This window comes from Manis pentadactyla, chromosome 4, assembly GCF_030020395.1.
Source record: "Manis pentadactyla isolate mManPen7 chromosome 4, mManPen7.hap1, whole genome shotgun sequence".
NCBI lineage: Eukaryota > Metazoa > Chordata > Mammalia > Pholidota > Manidae > Manis > Manis pentadactyla.
In genome coordinates this window covers 40,192,309-40,218,112 of record NC_080022.1, presented here as the reverse complement: position 1 = coordinate 40,218,112, position 25,804 = coordinate 40,192,309, and the positions used below count along the sequence as shown (strand labels likewise).

At 35.9% G+C, this 25,804-nt stretch overlaps 1 protein-coding gene across 2 annotated transcripts in view; it reads left to right on the top strand.

The window, feature by feature from the left end:
* FAF1 (Fas associated factor 1) overlaps positions 1-25,804 on the top strand; it is a 559,668-nt gene that overhangs the window by 395,158 nt on the left and 138,706 nt on the right. For both annotated transcript variants that reach the window (XM_057500197.1, XM_036892803.2), the window contains exons 10-12: positions 18,128-18,254; positions 19,210-19,273; positions 20,241-20,322. In XM_057500197.1, the coding sequence (XP_057356180.1) occupies positions 18,128-18,254; positions 19,210-19,273; positions 20,241-20,322 (273 nt within the window). The remainder of the gene's footprint in view (positions 1-18,127; positions 18,255-19,209; positions 19,274-20,240; positions 20,323-25,804) is intronic.

Here is a 25,804-nt window from a genome sequence, read left to right as displayed (position 1 = left end):
AAATCTTATGGGTTACAGTTATGTGTCCTGAGCTGGGGAAATTTTGTTTTTCACATCCCCTTCTGGCCCTGCAAGTACATTTTCCTTATGATAATTCAAAATTTTCTATTTCCTTCCCATCTTCCCTTTCCTTCTGAGCCACCTTTTAATGATCTTCCCATATCTCTGGGTACCTAGCTAAGTACCTATCTCTTCTCTTTCCAGCTATTTGGGTGGGACAGTGTAGAGATACCTTGGACTCAGTCTTCTTGGGAACTGTCCAATCCTCCGTTCACAACAGAGGAGGAACAATACCCCAAGAATAACAACAAAAAAGTTCAAATATAGTTAATTTTAGAGCTGTTAATTTTAACTTCAGTTAAGGAAATATCTATTGATTGCTCACTATGTGCTAGTCAGATGAATATAAACTGATAATTTGTTGTTATACAGTTAACAAGAAAATTGAAGCAAGCACAAGATACTAGGAGAGCGCTACTTCTATAGCTTTTCTTCTTCCTTCCTAATTACAACCCTTAAATAGAATTCGTGCCTCATATCGAATTTACCGAGTATCATAATTCTTCCAAGTGGTAAAGACACCTCAAGACAAATGCTGGGCATAGAAGCCACAGGGCATAAATATGCAAAGAAGTAAAAAGCTAACCTTTTCAAACAATAAGGCTTCTCTCTCACTTACCAACTTTACATTTCCCTGTATGGCCCCGGAAGATGACTGGTTAGCCAGAGACAGGTAAGATTCCTCAAGGGAGGAACAACCTAAGACAGGCACAGTCACAGGGGGGCCATCAGGTGAGAAATTGGGGATCAACAGAGGTGAGGCTTAGAACCTCCCCCCCACCGTTCTGAGAGAAATCTTCCGCATACGTGGATGTTTTATTGCCCTTGTCTAGCTTGGATTAACACATAGTCTACAGGCACACACCTGATCATCTACATTTGCTCTCTTATAACACTAAACTATGTTTTCTATCTTTATCTTGTATCTACCTACCACTTCAGCATTTTATTACAAATAATAATAATAAAGAGAGAAATGTGGTATCCACATATAAATCAAGTATAAAAATCAAGTGAATATTCATATTTGAACTGACTGTTTATAGTTCATAATACATGAGTAAAACCGAAAGCTTCTGTGATGACTGCCCTTGTAATGTTCACCATGTAACTTATTCACTATGTAAGAATTTGTACTCCATGTAAGAACTTGTTCATTATGCTTCAGAAGATTGAAGACTGTCGAAAATTAGGCCTGGGTGGATTAATGATTGTGCATTGAGCATTGACCCCCCTATATAGAATTTTATTGTCATTAACAACCATTTGATCAATAAATATGAGAGATGCCCTCACAAAAAAACAAATATATATATATATATATATATACACACTTCCAATTGTAAAATAAATAAGTAACCGGGATGTAATGTATAGCATAAGGAATATAGTCAAAATATTGTAACAACTTGGTATGGTGATAGCTGGTACCTAGAATTATCATGTATATAAATGTTGAATCACTGTGTTGTACACCTGAAACTAATGTAATACTGTTTGTCAACTACCCTTCAATAAAAAATAATTATCCCCAAAAAAAAAAAAAGATACTAGGAGAGCACAAACATGAAGGGGAGGGGAGCATGTAATCTTAGAGAATGTTTGCAGGCAAAAGCCTTGTCTGCCTTAATCACCTTTGTAGCCCTAACACCTAATACAATATAGGACCTGGCACATACCAGCCACAGAATTAGTATTTGTAAATGAATTTTTTAAAAGAAGATAGACTTAAAAGTGTTGACATCCAAATTGACAAATATATGCAAAATAAAGTGGGAAACAAAGGTAAGAGATAAGGCAAGTTGAGAACTTGAACTTTTTTGTCAAGTTGGAAACTTGAACTCTGGGGAACCATAGAAGGCTTTTAAGGTAAGATTACAATACCTACCTACTACCTACTCTGTAGGTAGGTACTGGTCTAAGTGCTGGGAATATGATTTTTCCCCCAAAGTATGCATTTTAGAGAAGAGCAACTTCAGCTGCTATGCACAAGCTAGGTATAAGAGAAAGCTGGAGACAGAGAAATCAGATATTAATCTATTGTACTATTACAGGCAAAAGATAAGATCCTGAACTGGAACATTATTAGTAAAAAGAAAGAAGGATATAAATTCAGGAAATATTTTGGAGGGAAAGTCAGTAGGATGCTTGAGTGATAGGATCTGTGGGACAAGAGAAGAAAGAATTAAGAATGATACCTAGGTTTTGGCTTAAGTGACAGAAAAGATTTATTCAGTATTCATTCAATAAATTCTGATTACAAAACCTACCTACTCTGTGTCTGGTACTGGTCTAAGTGCTGGGAATATGGCTATGAATAAAGCAAAGTCTTCCCATAACGGAGCTTGTACCTAACAAAATAAAATTGAATACAGATAAGTACCAGAAATCTGTATTTTTGTTTTTAAAACTTGATAATACAAATATTTAGCTTGTTTGCCTGTGGTGCAATGCTACATACTATAAGCTCCTTCCAACATAATGTGACATTGCCCCACAAACAGGCAAGCTAAATAGAAATCCAGTTCCTCCTGAATATCTTCATCTGAATACCCACTGCAGATTGACTCTGTATAAGATTGAACTTACCATGTCTCCCTAAAACCTATCTAATCACCCATATTAGTGATCACATCAATTAAAGCAAAAACAGTCATTCTGGTCACTGAGGGATTTGCTATTCTTTGAAACTGTCCCAGTTGATCTCACACATTGAGATTTTTATGAACCTTTTCTTTTTGACTATTTAAGTAAGGGTATTTTAATATCAGCATCAAACTTCTAACCGTAATTTGTTAGCTGAGAAGTTTCTTGCTATTGGAGTTTATGTTCTGCTTATTATTTTGATTCTACCCTCACTAGTCTCTCCTATAACATGGGTATGGTAATACATCTTTCTTTCATCTTTATCCTCTCTTCTTCTATGGGTTCCTTCTCTTCATCCCAAAAACATACTCAGATCTTCTCATCCTAAAAATAAATATTCCTTCAAGTTAGCTCCCCTTGAAATTTTAGCTCCATTTTTTTTTATTTCCAAGCTTCTTAGAATACAGCCATGCCTCCTTTTATTGTACTTCTCTTTATTGTGCTTTGCAGAAAACTGTTTTATACACACTGAATGTTTGTGACAAACCTGCCTTGAGCAAGTCTGTCAGCACTTTTTTTCCAACAGCCTTTGCTCACTTTGGTCTCTGTGTCACATTTTAATTATTCTCACAAAATTTCAAACTTTTTCATAATTATTGTATTTGTTATGGTGATCAGTGATTTCTGATGTTACTACTGTAATTGGTTTGGGGTGCCATAAACCAAACCCATATGAGATAATGAATTTAATCGGTAAATGTTGCATGTGTCCTGACTGTTCCGCCAACCAGATATTCCTGTCTTTCTCCCTCTCCTCAAGCCTCCCAGTCCCTGAGACAAAACAATATTGAAATTAGACCAATTAAAAACCCTACAATTGCTGCTAAGTGTTAGTTGAAAAGAAGAGTCACACATCTCTCACTTTAAATCAAAAGCTGTAAATGATTAATTAAGCCTAGTGAGGTAAGCATATTGAAAGCCAAGACAGGCCAAAAGCTAGTCCACTTATGACAAACAGCCAAGTTATAAATGCAAACGAAAAGTTCTTGAAGGAAATTAAGAGTGCTTCTCCAGTGAACACATGACGGTTAAGAAAGTGAAATAAGTAACCTAAGTATCCATCAATAGATGAGTGATTAAAGAAAATGTGGTACATAAAGACAGTGAAATACTATTCAACCATAACAATGAAAAGAAAATCCTGCCATTTGCGATAACATGCATGGACCTAGAGGATATTATGCTAAGTGAAATAAGCCAGGCGAAGAAAGACAAATATGATATGATTTCATTTATTTGTGGAATATAAAAACAAAACAAAATGAACAGAACACCAGTAGACTCAGAGACACTGAGAAGTGACTGGTGGTTACCATGGGGGAGGGGTTGGTGGGTGGGTGGTTTTGGAAGGGGGGTAAAGGAGTACAAAAATTTCAGTCGTGGATCCAAGATGGCAGCCTGAGAGATGAGACAGAGAACTCCTCCCAAAACCACAGATAGTGTGAAAATACAGTTAATACAACTAACCCTAAAAACAGCAACAGGAAAGAAGGCTGCACCAGACTGCACACAGACCTCATGAACAGAGCTGACCTCACAAAACAGGGTAATGAACGAAAGCCTTGATCCAGTGGGACCTGAGCCCTTCCGCTAACCCAGCTCATGGGCGGGAGGAAGAGAAATGCAGCAGTGGAGGGGGTGAAAGCCTAGGACTGCTGAACACCTGGCCCTGGAGATGAGCTTTGTGAGCAGAAACCTACATTGTGTGGTTCTCTGGAGGATGGGGAGCTGGGACAGGTGGAGTGCTTAAGAGACAAGATTCTGGCCGTTTGTGGAGGACGGGATCCACGCCCGGCCACTGTGGGACAAGGGAAAATCAGGCAGTCTGAGGGGCTTCCTAGCAGCGAGAGAGCTGCTGAAGGGGCAAGGTTTGCATGGAGCTTGCTGCATGGGAGAAGGGACAGGGGGACAAGGTGTCTGGGTGTGCTCTGCCCAGCAGATTGGGAACTTTGGGGAGCTTCGGACACTTGATCCCCCTGGCTGGCTACTCAGCTCTGAGCCCCCCCCCCCCACTGTGATGTGCAGCCTGCCAAGCCTTCCTCCTGCCCTGACATCAACAGCTCCCAAACTGGCAGTCACTGCTCTGGCATCAGGCCAGCCAGAGGGAGGCCCCACCTACAACAGCTAGAGACGCCAAGCACAGAGGTTTACACCTGTGTACTCAGGCCACTGGCTCTGATACAGGGGACACAGGGCAGACGAGAATCAGGAAATAGATCTATCCTTCCCCAAGGCATCAGCTCCACTCCCCTACGACCCCCAACCTCACTCTAGGGACTGAGCAGTTCCAGAGACTGGAGCTTCTGGGCAATAGAGGGCACCACACAAAAATATGAAATGTCAAAAGAACATGGTTCAGACCAAAATCTCACAAACCCCAGAAAAAGGGCCAAATGAAACTGAACTCACCAATCTTCCTTAAAGAGAGTTCAAAATAAAAATCATAAACATGCTTATGGAGGTACAGAGAAGTATTCAAGAACTCAGGAACAAATTTAAGATGGAGATTCAGTCATTAAGAAATGCCATATCTGAGAGTCCAGATATAAACTCAAGCATATATGGTCAATTAATATATGATAAAATAGCCATGGATATAAAATGGGGAAATGATAGCCTCTTCAATAGCTGGTGTTGGCAAAATTAGACAGCTACGTGTAAGAGAATGAAACTGGATCATTGTCTAACCCTACACAAAAGTAAACTCAAAATGGATCAAAGACCTGAATGTAAGTCATGAAACCATAAAACTCTTAGAAAAAAATATACGCAAAAATCTCTTGGACATAAACATGAGCAACTTCTTCATGAACATACCTCCCCAGCAAGGGAAACAAAAGCAAAAATGAACAAGTGGGGCGATACCAAACTAAAAAGATTCTGTACAGCAAAAGATACCATCAGTAGAACAAAAAGACATCCTACAGTATGGGAGAATATATTCATAAATGGCATATCTGATAAGGGGTTGACATCCAAATTATATAAAGAGCTCATGCACCTCAACAAACAAAAAGCAAATAATCCAATTACAAAATGGGCAGAGTTGCTGATGAGACACTTCTCCAAAGAAGAAATTGAGATGGCCAACAGGCACATGAAAAGATGCTCCACATCACTAATCATCAGAGAAATGCAAATTAAAACCACAATGAAATATCACCTCACACCAGTTAGGATGGCCAACATCCAAAAGACAAACAACAACAAATGCTGGCAAGGTCATGGAGAAACGGGAACCCTCCTACACCTCTGATGGGAATGTAAACTAGTTCAACCATTGTGGAAAGCAGTATGGAGGTTCCTCAAAAAACTAAAAATAGACATATCATTTGACACAGGAATTCCACTCCTAGGAATTGACCCTAAGAATGCAGCAGCCCAGTTTGAAAAAGACATTTGCACTCCTATGTTTATCACAGCACTATTTACAATAGCCAAGAAATGGAAGCAACCTAAGTGGCCATCAGTAGATGAATGGATAAAGAAGAGGTGGTACATATACACAATGGAATATTATTCAGCCATAAGAAGAAAACAAATCCTACTATTTGCAACAGCATGGATGGAGCTAGAGGGTATTATGCTCAGTGAAATAAGCCAGGTGGAGAAAGACAAGTATCAGATGACTTTACTCATCTGTGGAGTATAAGAACAAAGCAAAAACTAAAGGAACAAAACAGCAGCAGACTCACAGAACCCAAGAATGGGCTAACAGTTGCCAAGGGGAAAGGGACTGGGGAGGATGGTTGGGAAGGGAGGGATAAGGAGGAAAATGGGGCATTACAATTATCAGACATAATGTTGGGGGGGGCGTGGGAAAGGCAGTATATACAGAGAAGACAAGTAATGATTCTGTAGCATCTTACTACGCTGATGGACAGTGACTGTAATGGTGTTTGTGGGGGGGACTTGATAATGGGGGAAGTCTAGTAACCATAATGTTGTTCAAGTAATTGTACATTAATGATATCAAAATTAAAAAATTAAGTAAAAAAAAGAAATTCCATATCTGAAATGAAACAGAATGGAGGGATTTAAAAGCAGATTAGATGTAGTAGAAGAGACAGTAAATGGAATAGAAATTAGAGAAGAGGAATATAAAGAAGCTGAGACACAGAGAGAAAAAAGAATTAGGAAGGAAAGAATATTGAGAGAACTGTGTGACCAATCCAAACAGCACAATAGTCTCATTATAGGGGTACCAGAAGAAGAAGAGAGAGAAAAGGGGGTAGAAAGTGTCATTGAGGAAGTAATTGCTGAAAATTTCCCCAATCTGGGAAAGGAGATAGTCTCTCAAGCTATGGAGGTGCACAGATCTCCCAACACAAGGGACCCAAGGAAGACAACATAAAGACATAATAATTAAAATGGCAAAGATCAAGCATAAGGACAGGCTTTTAAAAGCAGCTAGAGAGAGAAAAAAGATCACATACAAAGGAAAACCCATCAGGCTGTCATCAGACTTCTCAACAGAAGCATTACAGCCCAGAGGGGAGTGACATGATATATTTAATGCAATGAAGCAGAAGGGCCATGAACCAAGAATACTCTACCCGGCAAGGTTACCATTTAAATTTGAAGGAGGAATTAAACAATTTTCTGATAAGCAAAAGCTGAGAGAATTTACCTCCCACAAACTACTTCTACAGTGCATTTTGTGGGAACTTCTATAGATGGAAGTATTTCTAACACTAAATAGATGTCACCCAAGAGATAGACAAAGAGTACAAAATATGATTCATAACATACAAAGAATGGAAGAGGAAGAAGAGGGGAAAAAAAAGACTTTTTAGGTTGTGTTTGTAATAACATACGAAGTGAGTTAAATTAGACTGTTAGATAGTAAGGGAATTACCCTTGAACCTTTGGTAGCCACAGATCTAAAGCCTGCCATGGCAATAGGTACATACCTATCGATAATCACCCTGAATGTAAATGGTCTGAATGCACCAATCAAAGATGTAGAGTCACTGAATGCATAAAAAAATAAGACCCATCTATATGCGGCCTACAAGACACTCACTTCAAACCCAAAGACATACATAGACTGAAAGTAAGGGGATGGAAAAAGATATTTCATGCAAACAATAGTGAGAAAAAAGCAAGAGTTCCAGTACTTGTATCAGACAAAATAGACTTCAAAACAAAGAAAATTACAAGAGACAAAGAAGGACATTACATAATGATATAGGGGTCTGTCCAACAGGAGGATATAATTATTATAAATATCTAAGCACCCAACACAGGATCACCTACATATGTGAAACAAATACTAACAGAATTAAAGGGGGAAATAGAATGCAATGCATTCATTTTAGAAGACTTCAACACACCACTCACTCCAAATGACAGATCAACCAGCCAGAAAATAAATAAAGAGACAGAGGCATTGAACAACATATTAGAACAGATGGACTGACATCTGCAGAACACTCCATCCAAAAGAAACAGGATACACATTCTTCTCAAGTGCACATGGAACATTTTCAAGAACAGATCATATACTAGGCCACAAAAAGAGCCTCAGTAAATTCAAAAAGATTGAAATAGTACCAACCAGCTTCTCAAATCACAAAGGTATAAAACTAGAAATAAATTATGCAAAGAAAATGAAAAAGCCCACAAACACATGGAGACTTCATAACATGCTTCTAAATAACCAATGGATCAATGAAAAAATAAAAACAGAGATCAAGCAATATATGGACACAAGTGACAACAATAATTCAACACCACAAAATCTGTGGGGTGCATCAGAGGCCATGCTAAGAGGGAAATATATTGCAATACAGGCCTACCTCAGGAGAGAAGAACAATCCCAAATGAACAGTCTAAACTCACAATTAGTGAAACTAGAAAAGGAAGAACAAATGAGACCCAAAGTCAGTAGAAGGAGGGTCTCATTATTTTCTCTAATAATAAAGATTAAAGCAGAAATAAATAATATTGAGAAGAATAAAACAATATAAAGAATCAATGAAAGCAGGAGCTGGTTCTTCAAGAAAATAAACAAAAAAGATAAACCCCTAGCCAGACTTACCAGGAAAAAAAGAGAGCCTACACACGTAAACAGAATCAAAATGAGAAAGGAAAAATCACTATGAAAACCATAGACATACAAAGAATTATGAGAGAGTACTATGAAAAATTATATGATAATAAACTGGATAACCTAGAAGAAATGGACAACTTTCTAGAAAAATACAACCTACCAAGGCTAACCCAGGAAGAAACAGAAAACCTGAATAGACCAATTACCAGCAAAGAAACTGAATTGATAATCAAACAACTTCCTAAGAACAAAATTCCTGATCCAGATGGTTTCACTGCTGAATTTTTTCAAACATTTAATGAGGACATAATACCCATCCTCCTTAAAGTTTTCCAAAAAGTAGAAGAAGAGGGAATACTCCCAAATTCATTTTACAAGGCAAACATCAATCTAATACCAAAACCAGACACAGACACCACAAAAAAGAAAATTATAGACCAATATCCCTGATGAACATACTTGCAAAAATACTCGACAAAATATCAACAATCCAAATTCAAAAATATGTTAAAAAGATCATCCATCATGATGAAGTAGGATTCATTCTAGGGATGCAAGGATGGTACAACATTCGAAAATACATCAACATCATCCACAATATCAACAAAAAAGAAGGAAAAAAACCACATGATCATCTCCATAGATGCTGAAAAAGCATTCGACAAAATTCAACATCCATTCATGATAAAAACTTAACAAAATGGGTATAGAGGGCAAGTACCTCAACATAATAAAGGCCATATATGACAAACCCATAGTCAACATTATACTTAACAGTGAGAGGCTGAAAGCTTTTCCTTTAAGATCGGGGAGAAGACAAGGATGCCCACTCTCTCCACTTCTATTCAACATAGTCCTGGAGGTCCTAGCCACAGTAATCATACAACACAAAGAAATAAAAGCCATCCAGATTGGCAAGTAAGAAGTTTAACTGTCCCTGTTTGCAGATGACATGATCTTGTACATAAAAAAACCCTAGAGAATTCACTCCAAAACAACTAGATCTAATATCTGAATTCTGTAAAGTTGTGGGATACAAAATTAATACACAGAAATCTGTTGTGTTCCTATGCCTTAACGATGAACTAGCAGAAAGAGGAATCAGGAAAACAATTCCATTCACAATTGCATCAAAAAGAATAAAATACCTAGGAAGAAACCTAAACAAGGAAGTGAAAGACCTATACACTGAAAACTAAGGGACACTCTTAAAAGATATTAAAGAGGACAATAATAAATGGAAATTCATCCCATGCTCTTGGCTAGGAAGAATTAATATTGTCAAAATGGCCATATTGCCTAAAGTAATCTACAGGTTCAATGCAATCCCTATCAAAACACCAACAGCATTCTTCAATGGACTACAGCAAATAGTTTTAAATTCATATGGAACCACAGAAGACCCCAAATAGCCAAAGCAATCCTGAGAAGGAAGAATAAAGTGGGGAGAATTACACTCCCTGACTTCAAGCTCTACTACAAAGCCACAGTAATCTAGACAATGTTACTGGCACAAGGACAGACCCATGGACCAATGGAACAGACTAGAGATCCCAGATATAAACCCAAGCATATATGGTCAATTAATATGTGTTAAAGGAGCCATGGATATACATTGGGGAAATGATAGCCTCTTCAACAGCTGGTGATGGCAAGATCGGACAGCTACATGTAAGCGAATGAACTGGATCATTGTCTAACCCCATACACAAAAGTAAACTCAAAATGGATCAAAACCTGAATGTAAGTCATGAAATCATAAAACTCTTAGAAAATAAACATAGGCAACAATCTCTTGGACATAAATATGAACAACTTCTTCATGAACATATCTCCCTGTCAAGGAAAACAAAAGCAAAAATGAACAAGTGGGACTATATCAAACTGAAAAGCTTCTGTACAGCAAAGGACACCATCAATAGAACAAAAAGACATCCTACAATATGGGAGATTATATCCATAAATGACATATCCAATAAGGGGTTGACAGCCAAAATATATAAAGAGCTCACATGCCTCAACAAACAAAAAGCAAATAACCCTATTAAAAAATGGGTGGAGGATATGAGCAGACGCTTCTCCAAAGAAGAAATTCTGATGGCCCATAGGCACATGAAAAGATGCTCCACATCACTAATCATCAGAGAAATGCAAATTAAAACCACAATGAGATATCACCTCACACCAGTTAGAATGGCCACCGTCCAAAAGACAAACAACAACAAATGCTGGCAAGGTCGTGGAGAAAGGGGAACCCTCCTACACTGCTGGTGGGAATGTAAATTAGTTCAACCATTGTGGGAAGCAGTGTGGAGGTTCCTCAAAAAGCTCAAAATAGAAATGCCATTTGACCCAGGAATTCCACTCCTAGGGATTTACCCTAAGAATGCAGCAGCCCAGTTTGAAAAAGACATATGCACTCCTATGTTTATCACAGCACTATTTACAATAGCCAAGAAATGGAAGCAACCTAAGTGGCCATCAGTAGATGAATGGATAAAGAAGAGGTGGTACATATGCACAGTGGAATATTATTCAGCCATAAGAAGAAAACAAATCCTACTATTTGCAACAACATGGATGGAGCTAGAGGGTATTATGCTCAGTGAAATAAGCCAGGTGGAGAAAGGCAAGTACCAAATGATTTCACTCATCTGTGGAGTATAAAAACACAGCAAAAACTGAAGGAACAAAACAGCAGCAGACTCACAGAACCCAAGAATGGACTTACAGTTACCAAAGGGAAAGGAAGTGGGGAAGTTGGGTGGAAAGAGAGGGATAAGGGAGAAAAAGGGGTATTACAATTAGCATACATAATGTAGCTGGGGGCAGGATATGGGGAAGGTAGTATAACACTGAGAAATCAAGTAGTGGTTCTATAGCATCTTGCTACAGTGATGACTGGTGGACAATGACTGTAATGGTGTATGTGGTGGGAACTTGATAATAGGGGGAGTCTAATAACCATAATATTGCTCATGTAATTGTACATTAATAATAGCAAAAAACAAAGTTTTCAGTCATAATGTAAGTTAGTTACAGGGATGGAAATGCAGCATGGAGAATATAGCCAATGATTGTATCATATCTATGTTGACAGATAGTAACTACAGTAGTTGGGGTGAGGATTTAATAATGTGTGTAACTGTTGAACCACTGTGTTGTATACTTGAAACCAATATAATATCATGTATCATCTATACTTCAATTTAAAAAGGTGAAAAAAACCCAGAAACAAAGTAAAACAGCCTATTGCTGATATGGAGAAAGCTTTAGTTGTCTGGACAGAAAATCAAACCAGCTACAACATTCCCTTACTCCAAAGGCTAATCCAAAGCAAGGCCCTAATTCTCTTCAACTCAGTGAAGGCTGAGAAAAGTGAGAAAACTGTGGAATAAAAGTTTGAAAGTAGCAGAAGTTGGTTCCTGAGGCTTAGGGAAGGAAGCCAGCTCCACAACATCAGAGTGGAATGTGAAGCATCATTTGCTGATGAAGAGGCTGCAGTAAGTTATCCAGAAGATTTAACTATGATAATTAAGGAAGGTGGCTACACTAAACAACAGATTTTCAAGGTAGGCAGCACAGCCTTCTATTGGAAGAATATACCATCTGAGACTTATATAGCTAGAGAGGAGAAGTCAATGCTTGGCTTAAGGACAGAATGACTCTCGTGTTAGGGGCTAATGCAGCTCTTGACTTTAAGTGGAAGCCACTGCACATTTACCATTCTGAAAATCCTAGGGCCTTTCAGAATTATGCTAAATCTACTTGGCCTGTGCTCTATAAATGTAACAACAAATCCTGGATAACAGCATGCCTGTTTACAACATGGTTTACTGACTATTTTAGACACACTGTCGAGACCTACTGCTCAGAAAAAAGATTCCTTTCAAAATATTACTGCTCACTGACAATGCACCTAGTCACCTAAGAGCTCTAATGGAGATGTGCAATGAGATTAGTGTTGTTTTTATGCCTGCTAATACAACATCCATTCTGTAGGTCATAGATCAAGGAGTAATTTAGACTTTCAAGTCTTGTTATTTAAGAAATACATTTTGTAAGGCCATAACTGCCATAGGTAGTGATTCCTCTGATGGATCTGGGCAATGTAAATTGAAAACCTTCTTAAAAGGATTCACCATTCCAGATGCCATGAAAAACATTCATAATTCTTGAGAAGAGGTCAAAATATTAACATTAACAGGAGTTTGGAATAGATTGATTCCACCCCTCACAGATGACTTTGAGGGATTCAAGGCTCCAGTGGAGGAAGGAAGTCAGATGTGGTAGAAATAGCAAGAGAACTAGAGTTAGAAGTGGAGCCTGAGGTTGTGACAGAATTTCTGCAGTCTCATGAACAAACTTGAATGGACAGGGAATTGCTTCTTATGGACGAGCAAAGAAAGTGGTTTCTTGAGATGAAATCTACTCCTGGTGAAAATGCTGTGAAGATTGCTGAAGTGACAACACAAGATTTATATAGTTACATAAAGCAGTGGCAGAGTTTGGGAGAATTGACTCCAATTTTGGAAGAAGTTCTTCTGTAGGTAAAGCGCTTTCAAACGGTATCACAAGCTACAGAGAAGTTGTGAAAGGAAGAGTCCATCAGTGTGTCAGACTTCATTATTGTTTTTAAAAATTGCCACAGCCGCCCCCACCCAGCCTTCAGCGACCACCACCCTGATTAGTCAGCAGTCATCAACATATAGGCAAGACCTCCACCAGCAAAAAGATTATGACTCACTGAAAGTTCGGATGAAGGTTAGCAGTTTTTAGCAATAATGTATTTTTAATTTAAGATATGTACATTGTTTTTTTAGTTATATTGCTATTACATACTGTCTTGCCTGAGGGTTTCAGCCCTGGGCAAGTTGACTATGGATTCAGTGAGATTGAGAAATGACAAGAAAACATTCTTGGGGTAAAAGCTTTATTTTCATGGTGGTAGGTTGAGCACTAGAATCATTTCTGCATCCAGCAGTCTGCAGGTCCTTAATCTACCTCCAGCTCTTTATATAGTGACTCAGTCAATAATAGCTTATTGCCAACAAGTGTGGAAGCATTAGCCTACCAGTAGGCCAATTACATCATCAAGTAGTTTAGGTGAGGGTTCTGGCGATAAGAACTTCCATTTTCCTCACATCATCCCACTGAGCCTGTTTACAGTTCTAGTCTCCATTAAGATTTTCTCAGACCTTGTGTCTATGATTCTTTCTCTCAACTGACCTTCTAAATTTTGAAAGCTATCTCTTCATCTCTTTTATTATTTTTCTTCCTTTGTTACAATTTGAAATATTTATATAATATATAATGATTATGTGTATATATAATATAGTCTGTAAACTTTCATCCTTATCACTCTTCTTTTTAACTGAATGATCTTATTCATTCCTATATATTACCTCAACTGTTACTTACATGGTGATTACTTCCATACCTAAATCTTTTCTGGACCTGTGTCCTGAGTGCCTAAGATTTTTTTCCAGCTGCCTAACAAATGAATACTGGGATTTACTACAGCTGCCTCAAATTTATTATGAGAACTAGCCTCAGTATCCTCCCTCACCAAACCTGACCTTCTCTACCCATTCAGTCAACCAAACTAGAAGTCTTGGCATCATATTTGCCCCTTCCATTTTTTTCGTCCTTAAATCTAACTGGTGAATCATTCCTGTCAGTTCTGCTGAAGTGTATTTTAAGTCTGTCTCCTTCATTCAATTCCTACTGTTACTGCTCAAGGATAGACTCTCAAGTCTTCTCACTTAGAATTTTGAAATAAGTCTCCCTTCTCATATCTTCGTGTCTAATCTGCCTCCACACCATCCCAAATACACATGCACACACCTATCAGAGTTGTTCCCTTGAACAGTCCTCTGCATAAAAACCTTTAGTGATTTTCCTATTGCCATCAGAATAAAGTTCAAATACCTTAGTATGTGATTTTAAGGACTGCTACAATCTCATTCCATCAAAACCTTTTGACTTTACTGCCAGTCCATATTCCTCTCCCATACATATAGCTGATGATTTAATTTGTTTTTCTGAATTCTTTATTGATTTTTAAAATACCCAGTTTCTCATTTGAGTTTTTTCTCTGCCTAGAGTACAACTCTCCATTCCCCCAATCTTCTGTTATATGCATTCTACAACATTGTTATCTTTCTTAAAGGTATAGGTTAAATACTAACACGTGTGAAGCCTACACAAGTCTTATTCCCTAGTCCTAAAGTAACTACTCACTGTCTCCTTTATTCACCAATAGCTTTTGCTTTTACTTTTATTGCATCTCTTATAACTGCTGAAAAAGACATATTTGTAACTAAATATATCCTCCTTTAAGGGAATTTCTTGAAGGCTGGAACTATGTTTTATCTCTGTATCCCTAGCTTTTACCCTGGTGCTTCAACATAATAAGTAGTTGGTGAAAGGGAAGTCTGTTTCAGTTACAAGCTTGCCTTAGTGCCAAGTGTAAGATCTAAATTTTTGTCTCAGTTTGGTTATTGTCTCCTCCAGGAAGTTTGCCCCGATCTCTCCCAGTCCCAGTAAGTGCTCTTCTCTGAAGTTACCTGTCATAACATTATCACTTGATTTTATAAATATCTGTATATATTGTATCATGTTCTTTGAAGGAGCATGGACTATATCTTTCACACTGGTCCAGGCAGTGTGGCACTTAGTAGGTATTTGTAAATGTTTGTTAAGTGATAAAGGGAATAAATGAATGCAATAAACAGCCAAAATAGAATCACAGAATTTTTAGCTGTTTTTAAAAATCTGAATAAACAGCTTCTCTGAATTCAAAGAATTATAGGGCAGGCATGACTAATCTGTCTATTCTCATCAGCAAACATTAATGAAAAAAAAGATTGTTTATCTCATTTTTTAGAAAAAGCTTTTCCTAACCTGTTAGATGGCTGATAAGAAAATGTGAAGAGATTGGGAGTTCTTTATACATAATTAAGTAGCTCATTCTTGCAGATACTTCAATAATTCATATTTGAAATATACTTTTTTCAACAAAATCGGCTTTTTTAGATACCTCCCTTTGAAGATGTAGGTTTTGTTTTCCATGATCATAAGAGATTTGGGAATTTTGTACTTCAATAAAGACAAAAGAAATAATGGGTTACTTAGGCACAAAATTAAAATCATTATCCTAGTATGAGATAAAGTCCTATTGTTATGGACAGGGGCTCTTATTTGCTTGAAAACTAGATTAAGAGAAAAAGGATGGATGTGGTGAATAAAGCAAAAGGGGTGAGAAAAAAAAGATATCTTGAACAGTCTTTTTCTTTTTCATCTCTGAGTGCCTACCCTCCTTCTTAACCTGATGCCTCTTAAATGGAGGGGTGAGTACTAGGCAAGAATAAGTTAAGGTTGAGATGATAGCTTAGCTGATACAGGATGTGAGAAGGTTTGTCATACCGAGTAAACACTTGTTTCTTCCCACTTGCCTATGAATCTGTCTAAGCACCCTAAAGGAACAAACATACTGTGTACCTTGTAGATCCTGAGCCTTTACCAATTTAAGACTGAGCCTAAAGTTCAAGGGAACTTCATACTCCAGATACTTGCCTGCCCAAAACACAGGGAATTCAAGCACAGTTGTGGTCCTAGTAAATGTTTTGTAGAGGAGGCTCCTTCATTGCTTTGAAATAAGAAGGGGCTTTTGAATTTTAAAGCTGTTGAATTGCTGAAATCAGGAGACCTTCGCTCTGCAAAGCAAAACACTAGGCAGATTAGGATCACAAGTAGAACCAAGACTTCTGTTAAAAATAGTGGTACAGTCAGCATAGCAGCTAGATTGCTTAGGACAAGGACCATTCATTTTTATTCATCCAATAAGTATCTGTTTATTACCTTCTGTACTCAAACCACTGGGAAGACTGTCTTTAAGATAAGAGGGAAAAATGTTAAAATTCTGGGCATTAATGCTTGGTTATGCCCCAGGAGGAAATGCTAAGCCTGTTGAGTCAAATGGAGTAAAAATCTTGGCTTCCTCATTTGGAGCTTTTAGACTAACTAGATCAGTAGTTTTAAAAATTATCCCATAGTGTCCTGAGATCTTTCAGAGGTACCCCACTGTCAAAGGTATATGAGGAAGAAAAGCCCAAGCCCAGGAGCATGAGGCTCCCCATTACCCTCTCCCTGCATCATCCAGAGTGTCCTCACTTTTATTTATTGTGTGCACTATAATTTTACATAGTATTTTGCTTGGGTTTGGGAGAAGGAGGTAACGCTGTGAAAAGAATTTTGAAAAACATTGATGAAAGAGCTTTAAAATCCCTTCCAGCCTGAAAATCTATGATTCTATGACTGGCTGACTTCTAACATTGCCCCCCTCCAGCTAAGTTTCATGAGTCTTTGATTCTTAGTTTCTCTTAATACTTTTTCTGGTTAATATTTATCTCTGAGTTAGGCTCGTCTGCATAGACAAGAATCAAATGGTTCCCCCATTTTCATAAGTTAAGTACATAATGCTATGTTTTAAAAGAAAAATTTCATTTACTAACTAGTCTTTGTAGACTTTATTGAGCATACTACAGATAGGCATTTAGCCATTACCTTCTCATCCAAGGCATGAATATTCGTCAGTATTCACAACTCAGTTTAAACGTTTTAAATCTCAGGGTTCTTGAAATCCCAGTCTAACCTAAAGATCAGCAGCCTAGTTCATAGTTTGAAGCTGATGTTTTTAATAGTAATACTTTAAATGTCAACTGATGTTGCTAAAACAAAATAAACAGCCTGTTTATCAGTACCCAGCATGTAGTAAATTCTCAATAAGTGTTTACTGAATTTCAGCATCACTATTACATCTCATATTTAATAGCTTTTGGTTTACAAAGAACATTCATGTATAGTGTATTTCATGTTATCTTCCATTAACACTGTGGGGACAGTGTACCATATTTCACTAATGAGAAATTTGAGAACTACTGCAGTAAGTAAGGGGCAAGTTCGAAAATGCTACCATTGCTTCTGTGTAATAAATATAAATTAGTGTAAGCTTTTTGAAAAACTCATATAGTTTACTTTGTGTCTGACCTCTCTGATTGTACCCTCTTCTTATTTATTGAGCACTTAATTGTATACTCTAGGCTGGGGATAAAACAGACAAAAATCCCTGTCTTCATTGAGTTTGTAAGCATCCTTCATTTTCTCTCAGTCTCCAGCCTTTAGTCAGGTTTAGAAATACTGGTAAGCCTTAAAATGAAAAATATTAAGCTTTACTCTAGCAAATGGCTTCTTATTTAATAAAGCTTTTATAATGATAATGTCCTATTGTGATTACACAACTTATATTTTGGAATTTGATTTCCTAAAGTCAATATGATACTAACTGGGACTTTCCTTAAATAGCAAAGCACCGATGTTCATATGGTTAGTGATAGTGATGGAGATGACTTTGAAGATGCTTCCGAATTTGGAGTGGATGATGGGGAAGTATTCGGCATGGCATCATCTGCTCTGAGAAAATCTCCCATGAGTGAGTATTAATAGCTCTTTGCGTCCAGCATTACAATTCTTCCTCCTAGTGCAGAAACTTATGAACAGTGAACTTAAAAATCTTACTGACTCCAGAGTTGGAGAGAGAAAATATAGCAAGTAGGCATTTGTCATTAGAACTGAAGCCTCTTGACTTTTGTTTTTTATCAAACCAAATGATTCCCAGTGCTTTAGTAACATTCATGAAAAATGCAAGGGAATAAAACTTTTTGTTTCACATGTGTAAGTAGTTATGAGTCTCTCTTTACTTTAAACCTGAAAATTGATAAACAAATAGCTGTACTGTCTGTGACTGTACTTGTTTCCCCACAGCTTATTGGAAATACCAGTTTTAAGAGTGGTAATATTACTTTCCATTCACTGATACCCACCTTTGGAAGGAAAAAATGAACTAAATTTGCTGTCTCGTTCACTTCCACCCTACAAGATGCATCTGTAGATCACAAGTAGTGCAACAGCAAAGTGACCATTGAAATAAGTCCTTTAATGGCTCATTTATTCTGTGCATTTAGGGAACTCCTATGGACAGAAATATATATGATATTTATATAAAATTGATTATTTTCCTGAGTAATTAAGTCTTTGAAATAACTTGAGATCCTTTTTATATAATTTAATCACAAGATGTGAGTTCAAGAAAACATTGAAATAGTAATTAATGACTGGCACATATTTTAAATGCTTAGCAGGGTTGTGTCAGTTGATTTTCCGAAATCTATGAGCTTGGAACTTTTTGATGAAAAGTTCAGTGAAATCTTCTAATGTATGTTAAAAATGTCTCCTCAGATATATCACAGAAGCTAAAATTTAATTTCATTTCCTCTGTATTGATTAAATATATTTCTTATATGTGGGATTAGATGTTATGTGGTTTGTTTTTTGTGTCTATTTGTTTTGGTTTTTTTGTTTTTGTTTTTCTTTTGTTTGTTTTTTAGTGCCAGAAAACGCAGAAAATGAAGGAGATGCCTTATTACAATTTACAGCAGAGTTTTCTTCAAGGTAGGGTTAGGACATTAACTATATAAAACTGATGTTCTTCTAATGCTACTGTGATTTTTCTGGAGCAATTTTAATTATAGATTGTTTTTAATTTTTCCTTAAAGCATTTAAGGGATATATTTATCAATTTATATAGTCCTGATAGTGAAACACACAGAGTATTCATTGTCAGATAACTAGTAAACCATTTATGCCACTTCAGAGGTATACTCATCTTATCTCTGTATCTTTATAGAACTGCAATAAATGGATCATTAATTAATATCTTGACTATATTCCCAAAAGGATTAGGTTATATAGGATACTAAAGATACTAATTTTTAGTGTATCCTAGGACAAGCAAAATATCCTTCAAAATAATGTTAAGTAGAAAGTTAATTTAAAATGTAAGTGAATTTTTTCTTTTAATTTTTATTTTAGAATCATTTAGCATTTCTTATAAAATGCTTTATATAGCTTGAGATTCTCCTAAGGTGTTTAAGTAAAGGGGATTTAAATATTTAACCCTAAATTTTCATGTAAATGATACTTTTCCTAAGTTCTGTTTTCTGATGTTAATATACTTTGGAAACTTTGCACAATACCAATACCATTTTTTCCCCTTTCTGTTGGACCTCTGGAATAATTGAACTAAAATGGAAAGTTAAGGCTGCTGTAAATAGTAAAATATTATGAAAGTGGGAAACCAGGAATTGCTACTTATAAATGGCTTGTTTTTGAAGCACTTATTAAATCCAATTGCTATATGTACTTAAAATCCAGTGTCCTAACATGTCAGCATAGGCTGAGAAGAATTCTAAAATCTAATGAAGGTCATTTCCAAGTTTTTGAAGAAGTATTTTAATGTTTGGTCTGTACTTAAGAGACATTAGCACCAACATTTACTTAAAAGTCATTGATTAGACCTGTGAAACCTTGAAGTGAATTTGAAATGTATTTAAATTAATAGATGGAATTTTTCCTATAGATATGGTGACTGCCATCCTGTATTTTTTATTGGCTCATTAGAAGCTGCTTTTCAAGAGGCCTTCTATGTGAAAGCCCGAGATGTAAGTGCAATCTTACCTTTTCTGATTAAAAAATGCATCTCATAGGTTACCACCAGGCCTGAGGCAATGCTTAATGTTTTCTGTTTTTTTCAGATTGAAGACTTGATTTTGTTTCTGGTTCATCTCCCAACCTAATCATCACCAAGATGCCCATTTCAGAGGGGCAGTAGTGTGATAGGGTACTGCTTGTTCTTGCAGAAGGCATTTTCAAATGCTGAAATGGGGTTTTTTGTAGGGAAAAAAAAGGTGGACATGCTTAGAAAGGACCAGGCTACGTGTATGTGTTTTTTTAGTTATGTGATTGACAGATTCTTGCTAAAGAATTTGTCCTTCAGTCTTTCCCCAAAATGATTATCCCATCTAATAGTCTTTAATAACTGCAGTATTTTTTTCCCAGAAGTCACTTTAGACAACAAAAAGATTCTTCTTTAAATATAGAAATAGGATTTGTGATCTTGAAATCAAGTAGATTGAAGTTCATGACTTCAAATTCAAAAGTACATTTTGAGAAAGAAGATTCTATGCAATCACTGTATTTATATGTTGACATAGCAGTCAGGACCTCAGTGATGTGGCTTCTGCCCATCTGTACAGCTTCAACTCTTCCCACTCCCTGCTTTATACTTAATCAATCTAGTAATAGTGTACCATTTGTATTTCTCTGCAATCTTACCCTTTTTTTATGCTTTCCCACTGTCAGGAATGCCTTCCATCCTGCCCTTTACCTGGTTGACTCCTACTCTTCCTTTGAGACTGATTCTTTTCAGAGTCTTCCACTACAGTCACGTTGACTGAACCTACCCTGTTAATACTTTGCAGTGATACCCTCTGCTTATCTTATTGTTATGCTTAACATATTGCTTATAATTATCCACTCTCTCTCTATATATATATGTGTGTGTGTATGTGTGTGTGTGTGTGTGTCTGTGTGTATCTTCTCAAGAGATTTGGTTTTCTTTTTGGCAGTGATTGTGTGCCTTAAACCCCTACACATAGTAAATAGACTATACATTTGGTGAATGAAGGAAAAAAGAGGAAAGAATAGTGTGTACATGGAGTAGAGGGCAAGGAATTTTGAGAATAGAGTGCAAGGATGCCTCTGAAATTTTTAGTTTCTAGTTTATGTTAAACTCTGATCTAAAGAAAAATTCATTTTAAACAAATTTTAAAACAACTCCAAGACAATAGTGATCAAACTTACAGCTAACTCTTAACAGTTCAACCAAATAGATTAAGAAACATAAACTGTTCTTTACCCTAAGAATGGTTAAATAACCCATTATAAAGGTGGTTAACCTTTATTTTTTAAATCCATATAAAATGAACATTATTTTTGAAGAAATACATATTTATGGTAATACATTTTATAGTTTCCATAAATACAAATTTATGGAAAAAACTGAAAAGCAAAAAGAATGTATTCTAATACAGATTAATGGTTAACTTTATATGTGTTCTTTCCATGTTTTTATTATATATTTCAATCAGTACATTTATGCATATTTAATATAAAATTGAGTCATGTTATAATCCTTGTAAAGCAACTTATTTTTGTCTTTTAATATTATCTGATCATGTCCTTAATTATATTTTCTACTATTTTTAACTTTTTATTAAAACAGTTTTTAATATAGAAAAGGTAACAATAGTATAAAGAACACCCAAATCACCTGTATGTAGATTTAATGATTACTAACATTTTGCCATATTTGCTTCTATATAATGAGCATCATAGAGTTTTAATGGAGTTTTAAGCCTTGATAACTTGAAAAGTTTAACTGCTAGACATTTATAAAAGAGCTGCATTTAAAATTTAATTATTTATATTTTTATACTTTAGATTTGTGATTTTGATGGATAAGTTTTATATGATACATTTTTGTTTCAGTTCCTCTCTGAAAATGGCAAGCATTGACTAGAACAGAAAATAAATTTATAAAAATAAGTAAATGTAAAAGAAATACAAAGTTAGACATTTTTTTTAAGTTTGTGGTAGTTAAACTTCTGAAATTATTAAAACAAAACCACAGGAAAACATTTAGGACATCCTTGTATATTCATTATTTTTTTGTTAGACCTTTGCAAAGTAAATTAAAGATATCATATTTTCCCCCTAAAAATGTCTGCATGCATTTTCCAAAAATAATTACAATACCATATCACATGTAACAAAATTAACAATAATTCTCTAATATCATCTCCAGTGTATATTCATACTTCATCGGTTGTTCCCAAAATGTCTTTTTAAATGTTTTTTTGGAACCATGATCCACTCAAGGATCATGAATTACATTTGGTTGTTAGATTCTTAAATCCTCTTTAAGCAAGCACCCTCCCTCTTTTTTAAAAAAATTTTTAATGATATTTGCTTAGTGAAGAAATCATGCTAGATGACTTACAGATTGTTCCAAATTCTGGATTTGTGTGAGTATTTCCTTGTCATATTATTTAACTTGTTCCTCTATCTCTGTGTTTCCTGAGAAATGGATAATAGGTCTAAAAGCTTTGTTTGATTCAGGTCAGATGTTTTTCTCAAGAATGTTTTTTGTAAGTAATGCTGAATACTTCATTATAACAGGATTTTTAATCGTTATAGAGTCTCTTGTGTGGCCATTATTGTATTTAAACATCATATATTGTCAGGCATAAATATGTTTGAAAGAGTACCTAATTATAGCTTTAAAATAATCTATTTTTCAATTAATTCCTTGATACAATGTATTTGGGATATATCCATCTTTGCTTTCAAGAAGATTGCTAAGCAGATAAAATAATGTAAAATAGCAGGACCTTTTGTAACTTAAACTGTAATTCCCAAAACAGGTGTAAGATCTCTTAAATTCCATTTTAAAAGTTGCTATAAAATATACAATGTATACCTTACACATTTCCATTTTAAATGAAGATACTTATTTAAATATACAGTGTTTAACAGATAAAAGAGCTTTTACTAAGTATCTTTTACAGTAAATTGGCATTTGGATTTATTCAGACTGATGATCCCCAGAGGAGCATAAATTCTTTTTAATTTCTGGGTATTTCTAATGAAACAACTGGTTTGCTTTTGATTAGTGTCTTGTGTTTTAACAGGTGAAAATCATTGGTTCATGTAATTAAATGTTTTGCTTCATATTAGATTGATACCAAAATCTACTGACCCCTTTGGACTCTTAAATTGTCTTTATCTTTCTCCGTTTCTCCAGGGCTTTTTTCTTTCTTCATTTCTCTTTTCCAAGTTAAAGATCAACAGTTTATTACTTTACTCTAAACTTAAGTAGAATTTATCCACATGATAGATGAATTATTCAAAATTAAATCTAAGCAGGTCCATTTATTATGGTCACCACCTAAATTATATATACTGCTTTTACTTAAAGGGGACCATGTAAGTATAGAAACAGTACTGCAGATTTGTATGGTGCTCTCTGGTTTATAAAACATATTCCTATACATACCTTATTTGAACCCCCCCAGCAAACCAATGAGATTGGGACATATAATACCAATATTTCCACTGTAGAAATGAGGAAGCTCAGAAAAGATACAGAACTTGCCCCCAAAACATATCAATAGTAAGTAGCAGAGACCAAATAAGAGCTCAGGGTTCTAACACAGGTAAGTGTGGTTTACAGTATACCACCATACTTTAGTTCTCAGTGCTAACTGCTGTACTGCAGGCTTCAGTGATCAAACTTCATCTCTTTTCAAATTTCACATTCAAAAGTTAAAACCTTTAAAAATAGTTTTTAAATTTCCAAATGAATCAATCTTAAGAAAACAATTTGGTTATACTCAGATATTTTAAGGCAAGTGTGACTGATACTGTGGCATTCTTACCAAATTTCTTTCATCTTAAACATCATATGTTCAATTTAAACTGTGGGAGGCACATTAATTTTGCCAGGGCAACAGATGAGCCTCAAGCACCAGCATTCTTCACTTGAAGTGAGAAATTGAGTTCAAGAGTAAATAAAAACAAGATTGAAGGTTTAAATCCTCTGCTAGGCTTTTTGAACTTATATACTCATTAAATGTTTATTGGAGTGGTGGGATTACAAAGGATTTGGGGAGCTTCATCAACTGGTATATAGTTAATCGCTAAGTAAAACACTACATTTGATAAAGTGTTTCTCACGATGCCACATTCAATCCATCTTAATGAAAACTGCTTCAAACTGATTTCATTTGAGAGCTCTTGGTGGTGAGAGTGCTCATAGTTCTTTCTGCCTTTTTCATGAGGAATTTACAATACTGTCCAAAGCACAGCTCCGACTTAAGTAAAACAGGTATCCTGAGTTCTTCTTTAAGTATACTGTCACAAAATTTTGACTTCAGACAATGAGTTGATCAACTTTATGACCTTGCCCTTAACTTAAAAATTAGGGATGTTCAGTCAGTTGAAGGCCATAAATATTTATCACATATCTACTAAGGACCTGGGATATAGAGCTGTCCTGCTTTTCAGATGCTCACAGTCTAGTAGGGAAGATAAGACAATATAAACAGATTCATGTATGTATAATATGCTATAAAAGCAAAGAGAAGAGGTACTTCTTCTACCTTAGAAGTTCAGAGATATTTCTTGAGGATGTATATATGACCTGAATCTTATAAGATGAGTAATACTTAGGCAAATACAAAATTCTAAACAGAAGAAAGGTCAAAATCAAAGACAAGGACTAAACTGAGGGAACCACAATAAAAAAATTAAGACAGAGAGCAAAAACATATATAAGACAGAGAGCTGGATTACAAGGCATGAGGCTGGTAAGATTAGCAGGGGCCAAGGCAGGGAGGGAGCTGTGATTCCCTGGCATTACCTGGCATTTAAAAGATATCTGTTGAATGAAGCTTATATTTCATGTTTAGATAAGTGAGAGCCAATGGTTAGCCTCCTTAGCTAAGGTTGCAAAAGAAGCCACACCATGATACCCTGGGAGTTTCTTAAAGTTCTTTTTCTCCTTGTAGCTTCCTCCCTCTCATTTCTCTAACCCTGAATTCTCTTCACAACAAAAAGTACTGAAGTACCATAAAGAATGATTAGACATTTGTAGTAACTAAAAACTTATAGCAATAAAATCTGCAGTGCCACGGTTTATCTCCCACATGAAGTGTTCTTCCTTTTCCAGCATCCCCGTGGGAGACTGGGCTTCAGTATCAGTAATCCTGTTACACATCTTGATTTTAGACCCAGTGCTATTTCCAAATATTCACATATATTGAGGCAACTAGTGCTCAGTTCTTGATTTCCTACTTACTATCTCTGTGGCCTCAAACAAGTAATGAGCCTTTGCCTAATCTGGAAAAAAAAAAAAACCCGCAAGATGATATCTACTCTTTGTGGGTTGTTTTGAGGTTTAAATGGGAGGCCATCCATAAGTGCAACCATCACCATGGCTAAAGTGCTGTTAAGCAGTTTTGTACAAATTTGATAAATGTTTTTAAAATAACAAAACTGATTTTTTCATGAAATTTATGAACT